General features: G+C 32.8%; 1 protein-coding gene and 1 long non-coding RNA gene across 7 annotated transcripts; one reads left to right on the plus strand and one right to left on the minus strand.

The window, feature by feature from the left end:
- The first annotated feature begins 4,631 nt into the window (after window positions 1-4,631).
- Window positions 4,632-6,686, plus strand: LOC122723808. 2 transcript variants are annotated; one of them, XR_006350986.1, is made up of 3 exons: window positions 4,632-5,414; window positions 5,773-5,844; window positions 6,482-6,686. It is a non-coding gene; the product is annotated as an uncharacterized LOC122723808 (long non-coding RNA). The 2 variants fall into 2 exon arrangements; XR_006350985.1 differs by having other exon boundaries at window positions 4,635-5,024.
- Window positions 6,687-7,233: 547 nt separating this feature from the next.
- On the minus strand, window positions 7,234-14,936 carry LOC110617201 (probable isoprenylcysteine alpha-carbonyl methylesterase ICMEL1). Of its 5 annotated transcripts, none has more exons than XM_043957394.1 (12): window positions 14,518-14,933; window positions 14,325-14,421; window positions 13,087-13,163; window positions 11,987-12,056; window positions 11,790-11,870; window positions 9,773-9,847; window positions 9,389-9,490; window positions 9,139-9,279; window positions 8,965-9,057; window positions 8,715-8,858; window positions 8,018-8,108; window positions 7,234-7,510 (listed from the first exon to the last, which is right to left on the minus strand). In XM_043957394.1, the coding sequence occupies exons 1-12, from the start codon at window positions 14,738-14,740 to the stop codon at window positions 7,349-7,351; spliced, it is 1,356 nt and encodes a 451-aa protein (XP_043813329.1). In that variant the 5' UTR covers window positions 14,741-14,933; the 3' UTR covers window positions 7,234-7,348. The 5 variants fall into 5 exon arrangements, with proteins under 5 accessions (XP_043813329.1, XP_043813330.1, XP_043813331.1 ...); XM_043957395.1 differs by having other exon boundaries at window positions 8,965-9,030; window positions 14,518-14,927; XM_043957396.1 differs by having other exon boundaries at window positions 14,522-14,661.
- Window positions 14,937-26,588: the final 11,652 nt, after the last annotated feature.

Here is a 26,588-nt window from a genome sequence, read left to right on the forward strand (position 1 = left end):
TTTGGTAAAGATGATCCTGGTTCCACTCACTCTTTCGTATCTCAATCCTTCTCTAAGCATACTGATAGAGAATTAAAACCTTTAGACTGTGGATTAGCTGTGAGTACTCCAATTGGGGATTCTGTAGTATGTGAACATGTGTATAGGGATTGTGTTGTTAAGTTGGGCAACCATGAGTTGTTAGTGGATCTAGTTCCTTTGTGTCTACAAGATCTGGATGTCATCTTAGGTATGGACTGGTTATCTCGTCATCATGCCACAATAGATTGCTTTGAGAAATCAGTGGTATTTAATAGTCCAGAAGGGTCTAAGTTCACTTTCTTTGGGGAGAGGCGTTTACTTCCTTCTTATGTGATTTCCGCCATGACTACTAGGAAGATGCTTCGGAAGGGTTGTCAAGCATACTTAGCCTATGTGATGGACAATAGTCGGGAAGGACCTAAATTGGAAGATATACCAGTAGTAAGCGAGTTTCCTGATGTATTTCCTGAAGAGCTTCCTGGGTTGCCTCCAGATAGAGAGATTGAATTCTCTATTGATTTGAATCCACGTACAGCTCCTATTTCTATGGCACCATACAGAATGGCCCCAGCAGAATTGAAGGAGTTAAAAGCACAATTGCAGGAGCTACTTGATAAAGGTTTCATAAGACCCAGTGTTTCACCTTGGGGAGCCCATGTGCTATTTGTGAAGAAGAAGGATGGTTCCTTAAGGTTATGTATTGACTACAGACAATTAAATCGAGTCACAGTGCGAAATAAGTATCCTTTACCCCGCATTGATGATCTTTTTGATCAGCTTCAAGGTGCTAAGGTATTCTCTAAGATTGATTTGCGGTCTGGGTATCATCAATTGAAGATCAAGGAATCTAAAATACCTAAGACAGCCTTCAGAACTCGTTACGGGCATTATGAGTTTCTCGTTATGCCTTTCGGGTTAACTAATGCACCCGCTGCTTTTATGGATCTCATGAATAGGGTGTTCAAGCCCTACTTGGATAGCTTTGTTATTGTGTTTATTGATGACATCTTAGTATATTCCCGTAGCAAGGAAGAGCATGAGATGCATTTACGGATAGTACTGCCAATTTTGAGAGATAAACAACTATATGCTAAATTGAGCAAATGTGAGTTCTGGCTTGATCGGGTGGTTTTCTTGGGGCATGTTATCTCAGCAGATGGAGTTTTGGTTGATCCTAAGAAGATTGAAGCAGTAGTCAATTGGGATCCTCCAACGAATGTTACAGAGGTTAGAAGTTTTCTGGGCTTAGCAGGGTATTATCGTCGCTTTGTTCAGGATTTCTCCATCATTGCAGCACCATTGACTAAACTCCTTCGAAAGAATGCAAAGTTTGAATGGACAGATGAATGTCAAGAGAGTTTTGAGAAGCTTAAAATGTGTCTCACATCAGTCCCAGTTCTTACCTTACCCTCAGGTACAGATGGATTTGTGGTGTATAGTGATGCTTCTCACAAGGGTTTAGGCTGTGTACTCATGCAACATGGGAAGGTGATAGCTTATGCTTCTAGACAGCTTAGACCACATGAATTAAATTATCCCACCCATGATCTGGAATTAGCTGCAGTTGTGTTTGCATTAAAGACATGGAGGCATTATCTTTATGGCGTGACGTGCCAGATTTTTACAGATCATAAGAGTTTGAAGTATCTTCTCACACAGAAGAAGTTGAATTTAAGGCAGAGACGGTGGATTGAGTTACTTAAGGACTACGACTGTACCATTGAATATCATCCAGGTAAAGCTAATGTGGTAGCTGATGCCCTTAGTCACAAGTCCTTTAGTAATTTGGCCTATCTCAAAACAGTTCGGCTTCCTTTGTTACTAGAGATCAGATCCTTAAGAGTAGAACTAGCAGTGGATGATGCAGGAGCATTGTTAGCAACTCTCAAAGTTCGACCAGTGTTGATAGAAAGAGTCAGAGAAGCCCAAAATCAAGATGAGCAGTTGAGTAAGATCAGAAATGAAGTAAGAGATGGCACCCGTACCGACTTTTCCCTAAGGGAGGATGGGACTTTAATGTTTGGTGATAGACTATGTGTACCCAGAGTAGAAAGCTTGAAGAGAGAGATTATGGAGGAAGCCCATTGTTCTGCTTACTCTATGCATCCAGGAAGTACAAAAATATACAGAGATCTTAGAGAAAACTATTGGTGGCCAGGTATGAAGAAAGAAATAGCTGACTTTGTATCCATATGCTTAGTTTTCCAACAGATTAAAGCAGAACATCAACATCCAACAGGAAAGCTGCAACTGCTCTCTATTCCGGAATGGAAGTGGAAACACGTTACTATGGATTTTGTTTCTGGGTTACCTCGTACTTCGCATGGACATAATGCAGTATGGGTGATAGTTGATAGATTAACCAAGTCAGCACACTTTTTGCCTGTCAGGATGGATTATTCTTTAGACAAGTTAGCAGAGATCTATGTCAATGAGATTGTAAGACTTCATGGTGCTCCAGTTTCTATTGTTTCAGATAGAGATCCAAGATTCAATTCTCGTTTTTGGCCTAGTTTGCAAAATGCTTTAGGCACGAAGTTGAAGTTTAGCACTTCCTTTCACCCTCAGACTGATGGTCAATCAGAAAGAACTATCCAGACCTTGGAGGATATGCTGAGAGCTTGTGTGATGGAGTTTAAAGGAAGTTGGGATAGGTATGTGCATTTAATGGAGTTTTCTTATAATAATAGTTATCATTCGAGTATCGGCATGGCTCCTTATGAAGCTTTATATGGGAGGAGATGCAGAACACCATTGTGTTGGAATGAGGTAGGGGAAAGACAATTAGAAGGTCCAGAACTAGTACAACACGCTACAGATAAAATTCAGATGATCAGAAGTAGATTAAGAGCAGCACAAGACAGACAAAAGAGTTATGCAGATCTAAAGAGAAGGGATATTGAATATAATGTTGGCGACAAGGTATTCCTAAAGATCTCTCCTTGGAAAGGGGTTGTACGTTTTGGCAAACGTGGGAAATTGAGTCCACGATTCATAGGCCCTTATGAGATTTTAGAGAGAATTGAACCAGTTGCTTATCGTTTAGCACTACCTCCAGAGCTATCTCGGATTCATGATGTCTTCCATGTATCTATGTTAAGGAGATACAGAAATGACCCTTCCCACATCCTCCATAAACTGCCTATCGAGTTGAGGGAAGATTTAACATATAAGAAGAGCCAGTAGAGATCATTGCCAGAGAAGAGAAGGTTCTAAGGAGCAAGATAATACCCCTGGTTAAAGTTCGATGGAGTAACCATTCTGCTAAAGAAGCTACCTGGGAAAAAGAAGAGAATATGCGAATTCAATTCCCACATTTATTCCCTTCACCAGGTATGTAAAATTTCGAGGACGAAATTTCTTTTAGGAGGAGAGAATTGTTAGGCCCAGCCCGTTTTAAAAGAAAAAAAAAGTGAGGCCCATAAATATATTTTATATAAAAAGAAAATTATTTAAAAAAAAAAAGAAAAAAAAGAAAGTGAGCATTAAAGCTCTGGTTTCGGGAATGTCCCGAAACATTCCCGAAACCACATGCCATCTTCTTCCTCCAGAAAACAGAGCCTCTGTGCTTGTTTTTTAAAAAAAATCCTTCTCTTTAATCCAAATCTCCTTCTCAACCCAACCACCCATTAAACTTCTAAGATCCTTCAGCTAGATCCTGATTAAACTTACTTCCTGTTCAGAAATTCAATATTTTCTTCTTGAGGCTCCAAAATTGGGTAGGTGAGTTTTGTCCCTTTTATTCAAATTTTTACGATATAATTTATTTTCTCTACCTGTTAATAGTGATTTTGGTGATTTGAGAATAAAAGGGTATATGTTTAGTTAGATTTAATTCATGAGTTTTAATATTTATTTTTGGGATATCATAGGTTGATTTAAATAATATTTACAGCTTATTGAGTATTTTTGTTGAGTTTGGGTATTTTTGGGAGGACTAACTATGCCGAAATACTGCTGAAATTTTCTTAAAAATATATATAAAAATATATTTAAAATTTCGTATTTTACGTTTTATATTTTTGTCCTAGAGTATTTTTTTATTATTTGATATATTATTTTCTTTTCTTTTTAATTCTAGGAGAGGATCTAGCGTCCAGGGTAGATAATAGGGGTCCTCCTGCGACCTAGGTCTTTTGTTCCAAGTATTCTAGTAAGTGGATAAATATATAACATTGATATTTTTCTTAAATGTATTTATATGTGTATATGTTATTTTGTTTATTTAAAATGGGAAAGGATAAAGTTATTTGATATTTCTTGAATGAATGAAAAATGAATTTAAAGCACAGCTGAATAAATAGCCTATTACACTCTGTATATGCACCGAACAGATAACACCTTGATGACAGGTGATTTATTTTCAGCATGATATATATTTATACTGTCTTTGGGACAGCGCTTGATATACAGACAGCCTTTGGGGCGTATGTCAGGTGGTCACCCTTTGGGGGTAGCTCTACACATATGTATGACCAGCATTTCATTAGCTCTTGGGCCAAATTTGTCATTATAGAGCCTAAGATGCCAGCATTGCTCTCAGGCTGTTATTATTTTATTATACCTGAGATGCCAGCATTATCTGCGACAAGGTATTCCTAAAGATCTCTCCTTGGAAAGGGGTTGTACGTTTTGGCAAACGTGGGAAATTGAGTCCACGATTCATAGGCCCTTATGAGATTTTAGAGAGAATTGAACCAGTTGCTTATCGTTTAGCACTACCTCCAGAGCTATCTCGGATTCATGATGTCTTCCATGTATCTATGTTAAGGAGATACAGAAATGACCCTTCCCACATCCTCCATAAACTGCCTATCGAGTTGAGGGAAGATTTAACATATAAGAAGAGCCAGTAGAGATCATTGCCAGAGAAGAGAAGGTTCTAAGGAGCAAGATAATACCCCTGGTTAAAGTTCGATGGAGTAACCATTCTGCTAAAGAAGCTACCTGGGAAAAAGAAGAGAATATGCGAATTCAATTCCCACATTTATTCCCTTCACCAGGTATGTAAAATTTCGAGGACGAAATTTCTTTTAGGAGGAGAGAATTGTTAGGCCCAGCCCGTTTTAAAAGAAAAAAAAAGTGAGGCCCATAAATATATTTTATATAAAAAGAAAATTATTTAAAAAAAAAAAGAAAAAAAAGAAAGTGAGCATTAAAGCTCTGGTTTCGGGAATGTCCCGAAACATTCCCGAAACCACATGCCATCTTCTTCCTCCAGAAAACAGAGCCTCTGTGCTTGTTTTTTAAAAAAAATCCTTCTCTTTAATCCAAATCTCCTTCTCAACCCAACCACCCATTAAACTTCTAAGATCCTTCAGCTAGATCCTGATTAAACTTACTTCCTGTTCAGAAATTCAATATTTTCTTCTTGAGGCTCCAAAATTGGGTAGGTGAGTTTTGTCCCTTTTATTCAAATTTTTACGATATAATTTATTTTCTCTACCTGTTAATAGTGATTTTGGTGATTTGAGAATAAAAGGGTATATGTTTAGTTAGATTTAATTCATGAGTTTTAATATTTATTTTTGGGATATCATAGGTTGATTTAAATAATATTTACAGCTTATTGAGTATTTTTGTTGAGTTTGGGTATTTTTGGGAGGACTAACTATGCCGAAATACTGCTGAAATTTTCTTAAAAATATATATAAAAATATATTTAAAATTTCGTATTTTACGTTTTATATTTTTGTCCTAGAGTATTTTTTTATTATTTGATATATTATTTTCTTTTCTTTTTAATTCTAGGAGAGGATCTAGCGTCCAGGGTAGATAATAGGGGTCCTCCTGCGACCTAGGTCTTTTGTTCCAAGTATTCTAGTAAGTGGATAAATATATAACATTGATATTTTTCTTAAATGTATTTATATGTGTATATGTTATTTTGTTTATTTAAAATGGGAAAGGATAAAGTTATTTGATATTTCTTGAATGAATGAAAAATGAATTTAAAGCACAGCTGAATAAATAGCCTATTACACTCTGTATATGCACCGAACAGATAACACCTTGATGACAGGTGATTTATTTTCAGCATGATATATATTTATACTGTCTTTGGGACAGCGCTTGATATACAGACAGCCTTTGGGGCGTATGTCAGGTGGTCACCCTTTGGGGGTAGCTCTACACATATGTATGACCAGCATTTCATTAGCTCTTGGGCCAAATTTGTCATTATAGAGCCTAAGATGCCAGCATTGCTCTCAGGCTGTTATTATTTTATTATACCTGAGATGCCAGCATTATCTGCAGGGAACATATTATGAGTGTATGCGGATTCTATTTTTCACAGTTTATTTTATATTGATGGAATTACATTATATTTATTCAGCTGACTTATTTTAGCTAAATATTAGGTACTATTAAGTACCTAAACTTATCTTTTCCCCTGTGTTATTTATTTATCCGCTCACTGAGTATGTTGTACTCACTCTTATTTCTTTTAATATTTCAGTTCCTTTTTGGTGATCCACTCAGCAGTCCTCATCTCTTAGTTTATCCTTCTTTCCACATCATCCACTCAGAGTCTAGAGGAGGTCGGATCAATCCTAGGTCTTTTGTTATTTCTTTTTGTAATTTTGTTAGATCATGTATAGATTGTACAGTTCAATGAAGAATGTATTGTGTTGTTGTAAATATATTATGGATTGACTAGTCCAGCTATCAGTTTTCTCTCCTATAGGTTTTATAATTTGAAATTATAGCAGGTTACATGTTTTTATATGTATAAATATCAGGGGAAGTTCTGTCAGTTTTCCGGGTCATATCAGTCTCTACAGTTGGGGATTGGGTGTGACAAATTTTGTGTTGGATTACTGATTTTCCGTGCCATATGAACTTGTAAAAGTATTATAGACTTTGACGGACGCACATTGCATTATTAGTTTAGATTTTATTTATCTTATATCCCTGTCAGATTATATGTGAAAGTTAGAGAAATAAAATAATATATTTATTTTCTAAATACATTATTTTATTAAAAAATATTTTTAAATTTAAAATTATAATTATATCTGCCATATGCTACTTGAGAAGGTAAAGAAAATCTAGTCTAAGCCAAATGATATATGTAATTTCTCTTTTCTCCCAGAATTGGGTTGATTGTGGTCTTCCCTTTCTAAACACTTGAAGTTTATTCTCCATCTCTATGGGAAAGATATTAGAAAAAGAAAAAAAGAGAAGACTGCAAAGGCCCCACGAAACAGATGAAGTAATCAACTTCCATTTAGTGATACTGTACATCAGTGAAAAGAATTAAGAAGCAGCTTATGGCGTTTATATGGTTAGTAGTTAGGAAGTGAAAAAGAGTGTTCGGGAACAGTTAGAAAGGGCTGACTCTGCGAGCCACCTGCAGCATGAGTTCAGGAACAAGGCGTCTTCTTGGAGGAGCCACTGCATCCTTGGCCTGGGCTTCTGGATCTCCAGAATGAACTATTGCAACCAAGTCTTCAAACATCTGATCATTGCCTCCTCTCATTGGATCCTGAAAGCCATATACATATAATTCACATATCAATATAAAAAATTAAACACCCCAGCAAACATTAAACATGTACATGCAAGCCATGCATACTTAATTGGGGCAGAAAACACATTAATCAGCAGGAAGAACAAATATAACAATCCCTCATTTTCAACATACTAGATATGTTCCAAGGAAATCTGACAACTAAGAGTGGAAGTGATCTATCTATAAGCCTCTTTGTCATTGAGGTTTGAAAGTGGCTTTCCAAAAAAAAAGCATCATTTAGATGCCGTTGAAAAAAGATGTTTTGTTATTTGGTACTTTTATAAGTTATGTAAAAAAAAATTCAATTTTTAATATTTCCTAAATATTATATTTACAAAAGTTTTTCTCAGCAGTTCTATCAACAATACCAAACAGGGCCTATGTATTGGCAAACAAGTCAGAGGCAGAAGTTCCTAATCAACAATTGCAGTATTGGCCAAACTAATAAACTAGAACAGAACCATTGTAAGAATCCCTTGCCTGAAGGAAAACATCTGTGTGAGTCTTCCCTTCATATAAAATTGATTCAGCTCTAACTCCAACTCTCTGAAGAGTTTCAGCAAAATTTTTACTGCACAAAAGGGCACGTCAACATGAGCCTGCAAAGCTTTTTATAACATGCACGGAAGTCATATTCGGCTTTCTTATGGAACTTAACAAAAAAATAAATTTGCTAATTATTAGTAGCATTCCACTGAAGATTGTTTGTTCCTTCCATCTATGTCACCAGGGCTGCAGCTTCAATGCAGCTCTGAGGATCAAAAGTGCACCTGCCTCAGACAAAATCATGGGCATGATGGCTATTCAATGTTCACTTTTCAGTTCCAAAGAGGATTATAATCAAATTGCAGAGCAGTAAATGTAAACATATATGTAACAAGCATCACTCACGACCGTGCTCTGCGTACGAAGTAAAAGTGTATACTTCTCCATAAATGTAAACACAGATGCAGTCATGTCTAAATATAATGAGAACAACATGGAGGATTTGTAGTATATTTCCTCCATGATAATATGTTAATATTACTGTAGAACTTAAACAAATACAGAAAAATTACTTATGAATCAGAAAAATTAACCCAAACAACATGCCTCGACAAGCCATAAACAATTTAGGTTCAGAAAAGAATACTGAACAGATGCAAAAGAAAAATATTTCCTTCATGGGAAAACTAACCTGGCATCACATGGAATGGAATAATCTGCAGTACCATGAAAAAGAACTATAGGGGGTAAGAGAGAAACTGCATTCTTCAAGTTGGGGTCCTGTACAATTACTTCAGGAGAAAATCTTTCTAAAGATTCTTCACCTTCCATTATGCTGCATAAAAAATTGAAGCCACGAGCATATTAAAATGATAGATAGAAAGCGGTGTTAACTAAAGAATACAAAAACTACAGTTTAACAAGAAAACAAAGATGTATACCCTAGAAAGATGGAACGGTACAAACCACGGCTATGGAAGTAATCTACTAGGTTCAACAAATTGTACCTGTTTGCAAATGTTAAAGGAAAAACTCTATTTAAATGAAGAGGGTTTCTCAAAAAAAGCAGTGAGGAGAAGTCATAGAATTCAGTTCAGCATTTAACAAAAGCTAACCCTCCGGATAGACCAAAGTAAGTCATAATCTGGGAAGCCCTCCAAGTAACACTTTCTCCTTCACTGGCCTCCTTGATTGCCTGCTCCACGAGAGCACAAGCAGCAATATGTGCACCAGCCGATTGTCCCATTAAGTAAATCCTACCAAAAAGAATACAAACATTATAACACAATTATCCTTTAGCAGAAAATTAGAACGTTACTCAAGAATTCAGATATTAGAGGAAATAAGTGACGAAAGTTCAATTACCTGTTAGGATCACCTCCATATTGAGCAATGTTGTTGCAGACAAACGAGATGCCTTGAGAAGCATCCTTCACCATGTCACTCATGGTTCCCTGAGGGAAATTTCTGCACAAATGATTTACTTAGGAGAACAGGGTAACTGGTGATCATGTGATATTCACCTAGAAGGATAACCATTTACAAATAAATGGATACTAAAGTAACTTTAGGCAATGGTCAATGCATCATTATCGACTTACAAAAACCAAAAATAGGAAAAACCAGCTAAATTGTGACCTATCATTAACACTAAGTCATTTTTCAGTCAAACACTGTTTCTCCAGAGTAGAAAAATTTTAGTTACAAGCGCAGAATATAATCTTATTGGCTCAAATAAAATGGAATCACCTGTAATCTATACAAGCCACTATGATGTCTCTTTCTGATAACTGTTTTCCTAGAAGAGAACCCCATGCTTTATAACTGCATCAACATAAAAGAGCAACTTAAAGCACATCAAGGACCAAGGATAAATGACGCAAGGAAATATGACTTGATAATAAAATTTACGGAATTAGAAAAAAACAAAAATGTGCAATGCCTAATTAGCTGCTAATTGTTGAATAAGAAAAACTCATTGAATCATTTACTTCTAGTTTTATATTGTTTCTGTTATAGATTATAGAAAGTAAATATATTAATATAACAAGTAAATATTGATAGATGGATTAATTGCTTAATCTTAGGATTCTATAATCATAGACTTGATTTCCCTTCTTGTTTAGATACCGTCTTTTATATATAAATAGGTTGTAATCTTTATTATGAAATACAACAACAAATATTATCTTTCTACATGGTACCAGAGCCAGGTTTGTAGAGATTTATTTTTTTTCTCTCCCGTCAAGTTTTAAATTTTTGGAGACTCAAGACTCCTGTTCTTTTGTGTTATCCATCTAGAATAATATTTGTCTCTCACCGTTCACCTAAAGAGAATGCCAAAGTCGCCTTGCAGCTCCCTTATCAGATTTGTGGTTCGTTTGCCGTTTGGGTGTTGGGTGGAGGCGTCTTTTTGATACTATTTATTTGGGTTACCCATAAAGAGTAACTTTTGGAGACTTAGGGCTCTGTTTATTTGGGTTACCCATAAAAGGGTAACATTTAGAGACTTACTCATAAAGGGTAATGTTTGGAGACTTAGGGTTCCGTTCATTTAGGTTACTCATAAAGGGAGACTTAGGGTTCTGTTCATTTGGGTTACTCATAAAGGTAACGTTTGGAGACTTATGGTTCTGTTCATTTGGGTTATTCATAAAGAGTAACATTTGGAGACTTAGGGCTCTGTTCATTTGGGTTACTTATAAAGAGTAATATTTGGAAAATATTTAGAGACTTAGGGCTCTGTTCATCGGTACTTCGGTACTGTTCACGGAAATTATTCATCGAGTTACTCATAAAGGGTAACATTTGGAGACTTAGGGCTCTGTTCATTTGGGTTACTCATGAAGGGTAACATTTGGAGACTTAGGGCTCTGTTCATTTGGGTTAGTCGTAAAGGGTAATATTTAGAGACTTAGAGTTCTGTTCATTTGGGTTATCCATAAAGGGTAATATTTGGAGATTTAGGCCTCTATTCATCGGGCACCGTTCACGGGAATTATTCATCGGGTACTGTTCACGAGTACTGTTCATCGAATACTATTCACGAGTACTGTTCATGGATTCAAAATTCTATTCACAATAGAGTGATTAGTCTTATTAATCATTCTGAACTTGTTAAAGAATTAATGGAGTATTTGGAATTTCCATATTCTGGCAAAGGGAATATTTCTCGTATTTATGATGTGTGTAAGGCGTTTTACCAAGTTGAGAAAATGTAGTCTCCCGTTCTAATGCTGAACCTGAATGTCGAGTCATGACAAAAACCGTTTGTGAAGTTTTGTGGGTACATCAACTATTGGAAGAAGTTGGGTTCACAAATTCGATATCTGCTAAGTTGTATGGGACGAGTTGATTATATATGTAACAAGTTGGACATGATTAACATTTATGTTCCAACTTGAGGGGGAGTGTTATAGATTATAGGAAGTAAATATATTAATATAACAAGTAAATATTGATAGATGAGTTAGTTGCTTAATCTTAAGATTCTATAATCATAGACTTGATTTTCCTTCCTGTTTAGATACCGTCTTTTATATATAAATAGGTTGTAATCTTTATTATGAAATACAACAACAAATATTATCTTTCTACAGTTTCAGACCGGAATACATCTTATAATCTACCTGACAGTCATGCAACTACTTATATAACACTCGCTGTTGCTTAAGATTATTAACTTCCAAACTGGCACAACGTCAGGAACAATTAGCTAGCTCTTTCAAATCCAAACATTGACTGGAAAGATCAAAAGGATACTTACCCAATAATCCAGGCTCCACCAGTTACAAATGCAACAACTGGCTTTGGCCCATCAGTATTTTTTGGTAAATACAAATCAAGCCTGCAAGGAAAAGTACACCAAGGTCATGCCACAAACCATGGATTTTTACACAGGGAAAGCATACTTATTGGAGGCAATTCAAAAGAAACAAAAAAAAAAAAAACTATAAATCCTACCTATTTCTTGGTTGATCACCATACACTATACTTCTTAGGACCTGTCTAGAGAAAAAATAGTAACATCCAACTGCAAAAGACTGGCAGACTAGTTATACTTCACTGAATATTATAACACAAGGCACATTTATAGATAAAACATACATATATGAGGACTATAATGTGACACCAAACTAAGTGTTAGAGATTCACATATATGCAAGACATTGTAATGTCGTGTATTTTTTTTTAGTGGGAAAGATATTAACTGTTACAGCCAATGTATAAATTCTTTTTGTAGCAGTAACAGCCATTTTGGCCATTACTTTGATATTACCAGTAAACTAATGGCCCTTACCCATACAAAAGGCATATATATTCTTCTCTGCCAAAGATTGGAATTCATGTCTTTTCCTACCCTTCTAGCCACTTATTCTTCTCTGCCAAAGATTAGAATTCATGTCTTTTGCCACCCATCTAGTGGCTCAGCCCCCATTTCGAGTTTTCAACTCTAATACTTGGAAAATCTCACCATTTGAAATTAATGCTTAATTAAAGTTAGGAACAAGGAAAAATCAAATGAAGAGGGGCCTTCTTCATACATTCCTTGAAAGAGTTGTGTTTTTTTTTTCCTTTTTCTTTGTTGCTTACTTGCACTTACAAATTTATTGTTAAAAACGAGTGATTGAATGCTATACTCATGGAGTAAAATATCATACACTAATTTGCTAGATATTTTACACTTTTTCCAAAAATTTACAATTACTTTCATAATTTCCTTTCATAAATCACACATATACTTGAAATTCAACTATAAACTAGAAGTTTAGCTCAAAGGCAAGAGTAGACACTCTTTTTGGTGGTAACAAGTTAGATCTTTATCCTCTATTGTGTTTTGGGAGAGTTACTTGAGTTGATTGTTAACAATCAAAACAAATCATGGACTCAATGTCTTTATATGATATTTATGCTTATTAGCAGTTGCATTTCTTAATTTTAGTCAACTTAGTTATCATCTATTAGGTTTACTACATTTTGAAAACTTATTCAATGTTTAGATCTTTGTGCAAGTTTAGCATTGGATTTTTGTGCAAGAAAAAGCGTTACTAAATGCCACAGACCTTGGATAAAACCTGGCAAAAGCATCAAGGAGTAACAACCAAGGGCAAGAAATCTCATGATCCATTTGTAGCCTACCCTGAAAGAAAATCAATGATCAGGAAATTGGGAATTTGGGATAGAATCATGAAAGCAATTTGCAGATACATATGAAATTCCCAAAGCAAGAAAGCACATAGTGTCACATGAGTATAAAAGCAAATGCAATTACTTCAGTTGTTAGATATCCACATAAATTAACTGATCCTCATGTTAGTTTGATCATATAAGACAATCTCTAATATGCTACTATGAATGTCAAAGCTAGTAAAGCTTCCCAAAACAGTTACCTTTCACATTAGACAAAATGATGTTAAAGTTCTCGTTACCCAGTCAGATCAGCACAGATAAATGAAGAGGGGTTGGCTTAATTTGGATTTGAGCCAAATGAAGCGTTGGAGAGTAAAATAATGTCATCTCATCTCCAATATTATTGAAGCAAGATTTCTAATTCTGAGAGATGATTGATAAAATCATAGGTTCATAAGTCTGAACAAATGGCAACAAAAACTTTCAACTGACTGTTATCATCTCGTTCCATAAAACAAGATCTTGCACTCCAACTGAAAGAGAACTATTAAATAAGCAATCTTTATTCTATGCAAACCCTTGCAAAAAGCATCAGTACAATGACCATCTAAATGTTTTGAACAGAGCAATTATTTGTATAAGCAAACCAACCACAGAGATCAACTCTGGAGCAAATATTTATATCGAACAACCAACCCCTGAGATCAAATTCTAAATACAATTTCATTTTATGTATACCTATTAGATAATCATATTCTAGTCATCCAAATAATGAGATTTGCTTTCAAGGGTGAGTGCAATCATCCGGCTAAGTTCCATTTATCTGAATTCACCAGAAAGTCTTTCAAATCCACATTTTATCCTAACATATCTTCCAAATAGTTGAAGCCAAAACAAAAACCAAATCCAATTACACGCACAAAGAAAATGTAACATGAAGGCTCAAGTCACTGGAAATTTGGAAAAGAGTATACGGAATAATCACTCGATGAATCATGCACTAAATCAAACTGCCACACCTCTCTACGCAGAATCTAGGCATAAAAAACGAATCAAAACATAACCAAGCAGAGAACCTTGAATGTACCTCTGAATTCCAATACCAGCATCTAAATACCAACTATAAACAGAGAATCAAGTATCAAATACGCAATAATATAAAAAAATGTACCCTAGATATGTCAAGAGCTTCAGACTCAATCTAGTAAGCAGAAACGTCTCGACAGCGGCATGACCCATTTCACGACTAACGGATTGGCGTGGACTACCTGTATCAGAAAGGGAAGGGAGGGAAGTATCACTAACGATCCTTCGGCGTCTCTGTTGATAAGAATCTGCAGAAGTAAAAGCTGTGGTTGTAGTACCTACAAAACTAGAAGACCTGGACAAAAGAGGCTTAGTAGAAATAGCTGTTTCTTCATCAAAAGGAGAAGAAATCAAAATCCTGGTTTCTGGGTCATCAATGATCTCTTGCTTTAGTAACATTGCGGGATTTATGGAGGTGGGTGATGAGATGGGAGGAGTTGGGTCGAGAAAGGAGTGTTTGGGCGATTGTTTAATAGTTACTGGGAGGATTGGAGAAGGCATTTTTCAGAGAGATAGCAAATTCGAATTTGCTTTGTTGGGTATTGGAAAATATCACAGAGGGAAGGAGTTATTGCGAGGAATTAAGATTGAGAAGAACAGTTGATCATTGGTTTATTTGCAGAGAAACAATCTGCTATTTGGTTTCTGTTCTGCAGCTATGAAAAATGACAGGGATCTTAGATGACGAAAAATCTGGGTTTGGAGAACCAGTTGGATTTTGCCAGATGGATTGCTGTTATTGGCTGTTTCTTTTATTCTTCGTAAAGGATTAAAACTTGGAATTCGTCGCTTGGTTTTTGTCGCTTTCTGCTTCGACTTTTCATACTTGGAGAAAAATGGTGAGAATTTTATGTTTGATTTTTTTATTGAAAAAATAATTATTTAGGCTAAAAAAATTTATTAGTTTTATTATTTAATTTTTATGGTATGAATAAAATTTATTAATTTATTTTTTAATTTTATAAATATTAAATTAATTAATTTCTCTTTTAGATTTCATTTTCTAATCCTGTTTTAATTTTGTCAGCCTCCTTTTACTTCACCAATTATTTAATTTACTCTTTTTTTAAAAAAAACGCTGCACTTCATTGCGCTTAAGATAGAATTAAATCCCTGAGCTAAAAACTTTATTTATTTGTAAAAAATAATTTATATTTAAAAAATATTTTTTATATAAAATATTTTATACTAAAATAATTTATTTTTTATTATTTAATTTTAATTAAATAAATAGATTTTATTAATAAATTTATATATAAATTTTTTTTAAAAAAAATTCAAATGGTAAAAAATAACTGATTTGTGTAGAGATTTCGTGTACAATACCATTTTCCTTTGAATTAGACTGAAATCCGTGTACAAATTCAATACATGAATTCAATGTGATAGTTAGGTTCCACACTCGCTCAATAACCCTAAATTTATTTGCACACTAAATTTGTGTAGACATTTCGTGTACAATAGTGTATTCGTATATGAGTAATGTTATTCAAAACGAAATTTATGCATAAAATATTTTATAAAAAATATATTTTTTTAAATTAATAAAATTAGTTAATAAATAAAATATAATATTTTTTTAAAAGTGAAAATAGGGGAGGAGTAAGGAATTTTTAATTACTTTTAAATTTAATAATTACTAATTGTCATCTATTTTGATTGATTGAAAAAATATTTTTACTTGTAAATAGGTCCTTTTTAGTTTTGCTTCATTGGGCCAGATTTGATTTAGAAGAAAAAGTTATGGACTAGGCCGAATATTATACTTTTAAGGTCAATGGGTCATGGGCCTAAAAGGATGAAATTGCAAATTTTCAAAATTGCCAGTTTAAATCCTGTTGGGAGTGTGCCGGATTGGTTTCTAACATGTAATTAGAAGAATTTATAAAGCAGAGAAGTGAAACTAAATTAGCTAGCACCATTTTCCTGGAGGCAATCGAATTTTAATACATAAAACGATGTTGCATCATTCACTTTCTAGGTTGAAAATCTTTTTTTTTTTAGGGTAATGGAATAGGTCACAATACTGGACTGTACCGCTATCTCTTGTCATGTTATCGGACTAAACTTTCCTCGTATAGGCTCGTTCGCGTGGTCTATCCAGCCTGCTTCATATTACCAGACTGAAATATGCAACGTGGAGTTAGTTTGCTTGAGTAAGACCTGATGAGTTTTGGGTTTGTGTTCTTATTTAGAGTCTGATTTTGACTCCAGGTGAAAGAAACCCGGGGATCATCAGATCATATTCTAAGAAGCAGAAAGCATAGTGGATGATGCTGTAGCAAGCCAAATCCAAGGGGATCTATGGGTTAGTAAAAAGAGCTTACTCGGAGATCAATCAGCAAAGGAATGAGTCAGGCTATAGGCAAGTGACAATTGATAGGATTTCAGTATGAACCGATACGAACACAGCAGCTCAAAAAATTTGACATAATGGGGAGAGAGAGAAAAAAGAAAAAAAGACATGAAATAGTGATGAAGAGGGTATTGGGCACCGACCATATAGGCTCCATAAATCTGAAGCAAAAAGCACTTTTGGGCAGGCAGGCAGGCAGGCGATGATCGGCTTCATTTCTGAACCAAAAGGTGGAAGAAGAAGTGGGATTTTCACAAGTGCTTTTCTGATGGACCTACTCTTTGGCATCATGCATTCACATATTGGACGATAAGAAGCAAACGATTATGGTGGGAAAGCAAAAGCCTCTCAGGATTTACACACATTTTTAGCTTTTTCTCTTGTCATCTTCTTGAATTAAATGCAAGAAATTCTCCAATCACAATAAATAAATAAACAAATAAAGTAGGGTATTGCTTGCAAGCTTAAAGCTAGTTTCTTTGCATGGAGAGGAGATCATTTCGGCCTTAAAAGTTTGGTCAAAAAGCCCTAAAAAAGTTAACTTGTTATTACGTAGCAGGGAAAAGATCACTTCCCATATTTGATTTGCTTTTGTTGTGTTTTGTTTATTGTAAGAATTAAATGTACTTTGCAAAGTTTATCACTTTTAGAGTTTCGCTAATTATTTTTGGCACTGATTAATCAAATATAAGAGTTAATTTATCATTTTTAAATTTTTTAAATGATCAAGATTGAATATATTAAAAAATCAATATAATCTAATTCCTCAACTTTCATTCACTTAATAAAATTTCTTACTATAAAACAAAAAGGAAAAACGTTGGTGGAATCTGACTTCATTACAAGCCTGTTTGTCCAATAATTTTTCTAGTACTAGTTATGCATTAATTTCAATTGGGTGATGTAGGCAGCCAAAAGGAGATCAAAATCTTTCACAAAATCTTGGTAATCAAACTCAATTTGGTAGCTCATATAACAATGGGCAAGAAATACAAAGACTAGATAAGGATGAAATGATGAAGAAGAAGAAGAAGATAGCCAAAATGCATTGCTAGTGTGTAAAAACATATTGCAAAAATTAAAAAGAGCACATTTGGTAAGGGCATTTCACTCTTTTTTACCATATAAAGTATTCAAAAGAGAATTAAAGATAAGTGGGCTGAGGATGGACCCATAAATAATTATTACCCACAATGATTTCTTATTCTAATGTTTTATTTTTTAATTAATTCCCTTCCGTTTATTAAGTATAATGCGCAATTTCTTTTTTCATCCTCATTGTACGTGCATCCGAATAAATCTGAAAAATTTCAAATTCTACTCCTCCGATCTCATTTAAAAAAAAAAAATTTCTTTTTTCTTTTGAATTCATAATTGGACCTTTAAAAAATTTTATCAATATCTATTATATATATTATAATATAAATGTATTTATGTAGAGTAAATATAAAAAAAAATATTAAGAATTAAATAATAAAATTCTTTCTATACATTAATTTCATAAATAATTCAAATAAACTTACAGTCTCAACCCATGACGCTCCTAACCAATCTAATTTGAAAGAAAAGATCGCCTACTGAAACTATAAATTTTATAAAAAATTCAATTCAATTAATTTTTTACTTAATTTAAAAAATTATTTTGAAAAAAATAAAAATCATATAAAATTATATAATTATGTAACAATCCATTTGAATTTTTATTTTTTTCTAAAATGAATAACTATGAAGTTTACATGACATTCTTATTCTTAGTCTTTCTTTTTGCATGAGATAATAATAAAAAAAGACTAATAGTTTTCATCATTAAATGCATTAAGAATTAATAATCTAATCAAGAGAAGCACTTTGAGTAGTTTTTTTTAAGATAAACAGTGATGTGACCGAAAAAGAATTAGAATAAAATTTATCAATATATAAAAGAAAAACGTGAAGTGATAGACGTCCATAGACAATTATTCCGATACTCAAGTCAATAAATTTTTCAAAAAGAATGAGTATAAATAGAAAATTTGAGTCCTCATAAAAGAGTGTATTAGAATATGTATTTTAAACTCTTTATATATTTTACTTTTATACTATAATAAAATAAGATTAATTAATAATTTTTTTGAAAATCCGATAAAAAATTCTGCTATTATAAGTGTAATGGATCTATTATATAATATCATTTAGTGGTAACTAGATATCACGAGGGGCTCGTTTAGATACACGAGACGAGCCTTTTATTGTTCTGAGTACTGATCATCCAGCTCACCAAATTTTCTTTCTTGTGAATGTCACAGTTTATTAAAATTTATACCATTCGGTTTCATTATATGATGACAACGCATAATTCACTTCCACGATTATTGTACTATATCAAATAGTCTACAAAACGAGTTTTTAACCACTTGACTAATCCTATATAAATCAATGTGTTTGTATATTTTTTAATTTTTTTGGGAGATTTATTATTTAGTTTCTAGATTAATTATTAGCAAGTCATTTCCTATATTTTCATAAAACTATTAAAATATCCTTATCTTTTATCTCCATTACCGAAATACTCATTCCGTTCTTTTTTCTGTTAATAATAGATAAAGGACGAGAGATAAAATTTTTTAAATCCAATTTTGCTCTCAAATGAAATCTCTTATTTAGTTCATAGATATAAGTCAGTCTCTACATTTTCATAAATCTATTAAAATATAATTATATTTTCTTATATCTATTAAAACATATTTATTGTTTTTCGCCGTCAATGAAATAACCCATTCTCCTCAAAAAAAAAAAAAAAGAAAATGATGACAAAGAACAAGGAAAAAAAAAGAAAAAGATGACGAAAATGAAGAAAAAGAATCGCTTCCTCCTCTTTAAAGAAAAAAAGAAAGAATCAAAGATGAAGGAGGAGGAAAAAGGGGAGAGAAAAGAGGAGAATGGGGAGATGAAGGAGGGTAATTTGTTCATTTGCTATATTTTTAACGGTAAAAATAGATGAAATAATTATTTTAATGATAAAAAGAAAATATAAATGTAACGACCCGAAAATCGGACCGCTACCGGCGCTAGGATCCGGGTCGACTTAAGGCAGCCGGGACCCGTAGCAAGCCTGACATAAAACCTGTAAACCTGTATAATCCCATACATGATCAACAATATGCATAAAAATTAAAACTTTTCTTTCCATACTCATCAACCAAACTCAACCTGTGCATAACATTAACATAATATTGATCCCTCTGTGGGATCTCATCTGTGCCCCCAAATGGGTGACATACATCTGTTGAGTTGGTTTACATAAACATCATCAAAATCTCTATGATCATGTATAAAAGGGATACAACAATCTATGGTCAAGCACACACTAACATCCATAAACCTCATTACATAACTATACTGTACTTTTACATTACAATTTGATCATGTCCATTGCTAGCTATTACATAAGCATGACTTCTTTACTCTATCCGGACTCCCGCACTATACTGTACCTGCAAGCCTGGGGGTAAGGGAGAGGGGTGAGCTAAAAGCCCAGTGAGTAGAGCTAGTAAAACACGTTAACACTATGCTCTATGAAATGCATCATAACACAAACAATTCACATAAGGGTTGAGTGAACTTGTCACCAATTAGTCCAAGTTAACTTTGTGCCAGGCCGTAGCATGGGGTCCTGGTCTTCCTGTCATACATACATTACTTACCATTATCCCAGGGCCTCCTCTGGGCTCCTGGTCTTCGAGTCCACTATCGTGCCAGGCCGTAGAATGGGGTCCTGGTCTTTCCTTACTCTGTGCCAGGCCGTAGAATGGGGTCCTGGTCTTCCTGTCTTGGACTAATTGGGTCATCCAACATTCACCCACATCAACAACAATAGATGCAATGCGACATATTCGTGATACTAATGCAATCATCCTATTGCATAATCATGATGCATGAAACATGATAAAACATTTAATTTTAAAAGATTGAGTTTAGTCCTACTCATCTCTGGCTGACTCTGACAACACCGAAGCAGCTGAACTCACTGCTGGGGTCCTCGGTTCCTCGGGTCCGAACCTACACAGGTGGACTCAAATGAGGGACCAAACATACGTAATTACAACTCTAATATACTCCCCAAAAACCCCCTAAAACGTCTTGAAAATATCACATAGAGATATGCATGAAATGGCTGAACAGGGCACTTTCGGCGGCACCTTCGGCGGCCGAAAGTCCTGGACAGATCCGAAAGTCAGGCACTTTCGGCGGCACCTTCGGCGGCCGAAAGTCCCAGACAGAGACGAAAGTCTCTTTTCGGGGACAACTTCGGCAGCCGAATGCTGCCTCCACAAAGGGGGTTCGGTGGCCGAAAGTCACTTCGGCGGCCGAACCTGAGCTTCTCCCGAAGGGCAGAAACTCAGCTCCTCTATGCACATTTTGCCTCCCAAGCTCAAATCATGCAAAAACTAGTTCTAAAACATGCATACATATCATACATTACACCTAGGGGTCTCAAACTATCATATACCCCAACTACAACACTTCAAACACACAAAAATCAACATACATTGCTCAAATCATCAAAATAACCCTTAAACTCAACATATAACCTAACATGCATTTCTACCTATAGATCTTGCATAAAACTTATTTAAAACACATAAGGAGCTTAAGATCGGCTCTTACCTCTTGAAGATCGAGAGGGAGACGACCTAAACTTGGAGATCCACGAAAAAGAGCTCTTGAGTTCCCAAAGCTCCAAAACTTGTTTCAAAAGCTTAAATCTTCCAAACCAAGTGAAAACAAGTGAAAATCTTGAAAGATTTAGAGGAAGAACATCAAAAATGGGTGAGAGACGGCGGAGAGCTCACCTTGGCCGAAAATGGGAAAAAGCTCGCCCGTTTTCGGCTAAGGGACCCTTTTATAGTGGCTGGCCAGACCACGTTCGGGGGCCGAATGTGCCTCCGCATCCATGCAATGTTCGGCGGCCGAACTTGACTTTCGGCGGCCGAACATGGACTTCCCTCACTCATGCTTTCGGGGGCCTAACGTGCCTCCAAAACGCATGCATGTTCGGCGGCCGAACTTGACTTTCGGCGGCCGAACCTGGGTTTTCCTCCAAGGACTTTTCATGTAAAAACTCATTAAATTTCATACTCAAAACCATTAAAACATGAAAACATTTCATAAAAACATGATTCTACCCTTCTAGAGGTCTCCGACATCCGAGATTCCACCGGACGGTAGGAATTCCGATACCGGAGTCTAGCCGGGTATTACAATAAAAACGTTTTAATATATTTCTAAAAATATAAAAATCGACTTATTAATGACGATATATAAAGATTAAATTGTAAATCTCTTATTTATATATATATATATATATATATATATATATATAAAAGATTTTGTTAATTTTATCTGTTAAAGATGATAAAATCTTTTAACCGGAAATAATTCACCAAACAAAAATTATTAATTAACTGATATCCATAATTCAAATTAATTAATAATTGAATCACATATGTAATATAAAAAAAATCATATCAATTTATGAACTGTAAATTAAATGTTTTTTTAATTAAATTTGATTTATTTAATTTTATGTTTAAATTGTTGAAATCAAATGCAAACAGATAATATTAAGTTAAGGATTGTCAAATTGATCTTCAATTTTATAAATCATTCAAAATTAAATTTATGGCATAATATAAAATTTAAAGGGTTTAATAACTATCATTAAATTTACAGCCTTAATCTCTCCCAACTTTTTCATCTCTTCTCCTTTCGGCCAAATAAGCTTCTAAAATTTTTATTAAAGTCTAAATAAGTTGAATTTAACTTTTTTATTGAAATTATAAACGTTAATTTAAGTTTAAATAAGTCTTTCACTAATAAAATAATATATTGATTTTAAATATTAAAGATATTTTTACTATTTTAATTAAAACATAAATTAATTAAAATAAAAATTCAAAAAAACATTTTTTAATTTTTATTTTAATAACACTAATAAATAATTTTTAGTATCTAAAGTTACATAAAATTAATATTAATGAAAACTATAGTTATATATAGATTATTAATTAAAAATATAAAATTAAATGAGTTAGGAGTATTAGGTTTAAAACGAATTTAATAATTTAAAATAAATTTTAATTAAATTTATAATGAATTTAAATATTAATTAAAAATAATAATCAAATTTGAGTAATGATAATTTTCGCAGCTAATTCATTAATATTATTATATTTTATACTTGGGACTTTTCAAATCAATTAGGTTAATATTTTTATACGTGTGATTAATTTAATTATTTAGTTGGGTGATAATTCCATTAAAATTATATTAATTGATTTTGAGTTGAATTTTCTGGAGAAAAAAGTAATTTTCTTGGAAAATCCTTCTGCATGAATTAATAAGAAAAGCACATACACAAAGCCCACGATTAATCGGAGAGTGGAGAAAGATTAGGTATACGAAAAAACCATATCAGTGTGAAATCTGAAATGAGATACTGTCATCATTCTAAATATATATATAAAGATTGAGATGAAATTGAAATCATAAATCCAATTTAGCTTAAACGTTTGATTTGGTTTGGTATATACACACTAACTCTGCCACGTACAGTTTTACCAGGTAATCCTGTCTGTCTGCACTATCTGTATTATCCTCATACTTTACAAATGATCCGTACACGACACACACATTTACATGTTGCAACAAAAAGCAAAATTTATTACCTAATTTCTGTCATTTCTAAATAAAAAAATCCATAGTTTTGAGATATCCATCTTCTCAATGTCGAATATAAAAATCTTTACAAGCTTAACTATTATTAATATATTTTATAAATAAGATTATTATAATTTTTATTTAAGAAATTTAATATTTAATTTTTAAATATTATTATTATTAACAAGTTACTCTCTATATTTTTTAAAATTTATCAAAATATTTTTATTTTTTTTTTTCATTAACGAAATAATTATTATATTTTTTTCATTAAAAATGAGAGAAAAAATTTTTAAAATTTAATTTTATTCTCAAATAAAATATTTTATTTAATTTTTTAATATTTTTATTATTAACAAGTCAGTTTCTATATTTTTAGAAATTTATTAAAATATCATTATTTTTTCTCATATATATTAAAACGGACTTATCATCGTTTCTTTCCGTCAACGAAATAATCCATCTTCTTTTTCCTCCTTAGTAAATAAGGAAAAAAAAAAAGAAGAATCAGAATTGCCTCCTCCTTAAAAGAAGATGAAAAAGAATACAAAGAAGAATTAAAGAAAAAGAAAAATAAAAAGAAAAATTGATGAAAAAGAAGGATGAAAATAAAGAGATAATTTGATTTTTTGCTATATTTTTAATGGTAAAAATAGACGGAAAGACTTTTTTGTTGATAAAAATACTATTTTATTGATGGAGAGAAAAAATAAGAACGTTTTAATAGGTTTATGAAAATGCAGGAATTGACTTATTAATAATGACAATATTCAAATACTAAACTATAAATTTTCCTTTTAATTTATATAACATTTTTACGTATGAATGAAAAATTTACCCATAAAATATAATTTATTTTCATATTTAAAAATAAAATGTATTTCTTTTTAAGTGAGAATTTTTTTTAAATTAGTCAATAATTAAAAGAAAATTTTAAGATATTATAAAAAAAAAAGAAAAGTGGGATCAATGAGGATTCTTATTTAATTGCCTTATTACCAACAGATTAGGGTATGATTATCTATATATTATAGTTTAGTATTTATTAAGAAAGCATTGGGTTCATCTTTATCTTTCATGACTCACAACACCATTTTTTTAAATTAAAACAATGGATATTGCAGAATATTACTTTAATCACAAAATCATAAAAATAATATTATTATTCTGATTCATATAAACATAATTTTTTAAAAAATAAAAATAAAAATCGACATATGTTATTTAAAATTGATGCATGCTTGTCTCCCTAATAATTTACATTTGCGATTCCTCTAGACATGCATGGAAATTTTGTACACTGTAGAACGTACATGCTTTTTGGTTGGCATATATATATATATATTTGCATTAATATAAGAGTTACTTTAATAAAGAAAATTTTAATATGGAATTTCCAACTAAACCAAGTTAATAATTAATCTACAAACAATATGCTAAATTAAAAAGAACAATAGAGAAACTTAATGAAATCTTATTCCGACATTATAATATTCCTCTCCAATGCTTCAGAAAAGTATGATTCCTAACACATGTAAGAATCAGAATCCCTTACTAGCTAGGCTTGTGATCAAAACCTACCATAAGATTACAGCATATATGAAAATTAAGATGCAAAGTAGAGCATATACTTACAGACATCCTAGGTGGCTATACTGTGTATTATTGTACAAATACGACAGATATGGTACTTACACAAGTATATGCTCTAACTGAATCATCAACCCTGTGGAGAAAAGGATATATATAAAAAAAAAAAAATTAATGCATTTTTAAAGAAGACAAGATGGGTATTATAATGCAGCATATGAGGACATTCTTCTTTATTAAAATGCGTTTTTACCATCAATTTTCATGGAGTTTCTGAGAAAAAGACAATAAACCAGAGGGATCGTATATATGCTTGGAATCATCATCCATGCATTCCTTGGAAATAATCTGAACCAAACATTATTAAATTTTCAGAAAATTTTTTATGTTATTGTGTGTAAATATATATATATATAATTGTAGGCTTGAAGATTGGCATCTTATTCTACCAAGATCATGCATGCACTACTCCATACGTGAGATGATGAGGTTCAGCTCATGCAAGCATTCAATTTTTGTCGAGATTGGATTGGGAAATCACTTGTGTGGCTAGTGAATCTTTCATTTTCTTTTTCTTATTTTTTTAGGGAATATATATATATGTATACAATCACGTGGAATTGGAAGGCAGAGAGGCCTAAAATAGGTTCTATTTTATTAAAGAGAAGGAATGAAATCAGCATAATTTAGGACGAAAAATCAAATCTCACTGTAAATTACACTGATTGATTGAATATGGAAGACTAACTATATATACTCCCTGTTTCTTCTACTTTATTTATAAAATCTTTATCTAGTTGAAGGCTGAAAATTTTCGAATTCCTTCGGATCTCATTTCATCAATTTTAAATTATTTTTTAATTTGAAAAAGAAACAGAAATGATAAAAGTTTGAATAAAAACTTGTATGGGGCGCAGTACAAGATATAGAGAAAATCAAATGGTTGATGATTTTGATTAGACCCATGAATTGGACATATAATTTGTGGGGTCAAATGTTTTAAAATTAGAACAAAAATATAAATTGGTGAAGAAGAAGATGATAATATTATTAATGAGAAGAAGAAAGAGAAGAGAAGCATAGAGGTGGAATTTGCTTGGACGCACCCAAAAATGCTGTCCGAATCAGACCATCTTTATGTCTTGTAATTGGCTTCTCTCTTTTTTAACTCTTAGATTTCGTGGCTTCTTTTTTTTCACTTTAAATATACAATTATAAAATATTCCATCTCATCAATTTTAACTTTTAAAAATTAATTTTTAGTCAGATTTTCTACTCTTGCAAAGTTAAAAATTAATTTTAACTTTTAAAAATTTGAAAATTATTTTCATATATATATATAGAGCTGTGTGTGAGTCAGATACACGGTGACAATTTTTCACAATCATACAGTTTGATGTTACAACTAATCCATGTCTTCTTGCCAAAAGAGAGACACACGAGAAGCCACAATGTCATTGATGTTCTTCTTTTTATTTTGTTTATCATAAAATATAATTATTTATTTTTTTTATATATATATTTTTATAAAATTTAAGGGCGTATATTATATTTTAATGACCGCCGAGTCTTTTATTCCTAGAGGCAAGGTTAGGTCCCAATGAAAAGTCCAAAGCCCACCCAATCTTTTTTGAAGTGAACCAATTCAGATTGTGGATTCCAGCCCAATTGAGGATCAGATCAGACATGTCTCATGTGCAAACC

Source organism: Manihot esculenta, chromosome 6 (assembly GCF_001659605.2).
Source record: "Manihot esculenta cultivar AM560-2 chromosome 6, M.esculenta_v8, whole genome shotgun sequence".
NCBI classification, from domain to species: Eukaryota; Viridiplantae; Streptophyta; class Magnoliopsida; order Malpighiales; family Euphorbiaceae; genus Manihot; species Manihot esculenta.

Coding starts and splice junctions, on each gene's coding strand:
- LOC110617201 (XM_043957392.1), bottom strand. CDS start 14,740: ATGCCTTCTCCAATCCTCCCAGTAACTATTAAACAATCGCCCAAACAC. Junction 13,164..14,324: donor AAGCTCTTGACATATCTAGG/GTACATTTTTTT, acceptor ATTTTCTTTCAG/GGTAGGCTACAAATGGATCA. Junction 8,109..8,714: donor TCCATTCCATGTGATGCCAG/GTTAGTTTTCCC, acceptor CCTTTTGTGCAG/TAAAAATTTTGCTGAAACTC.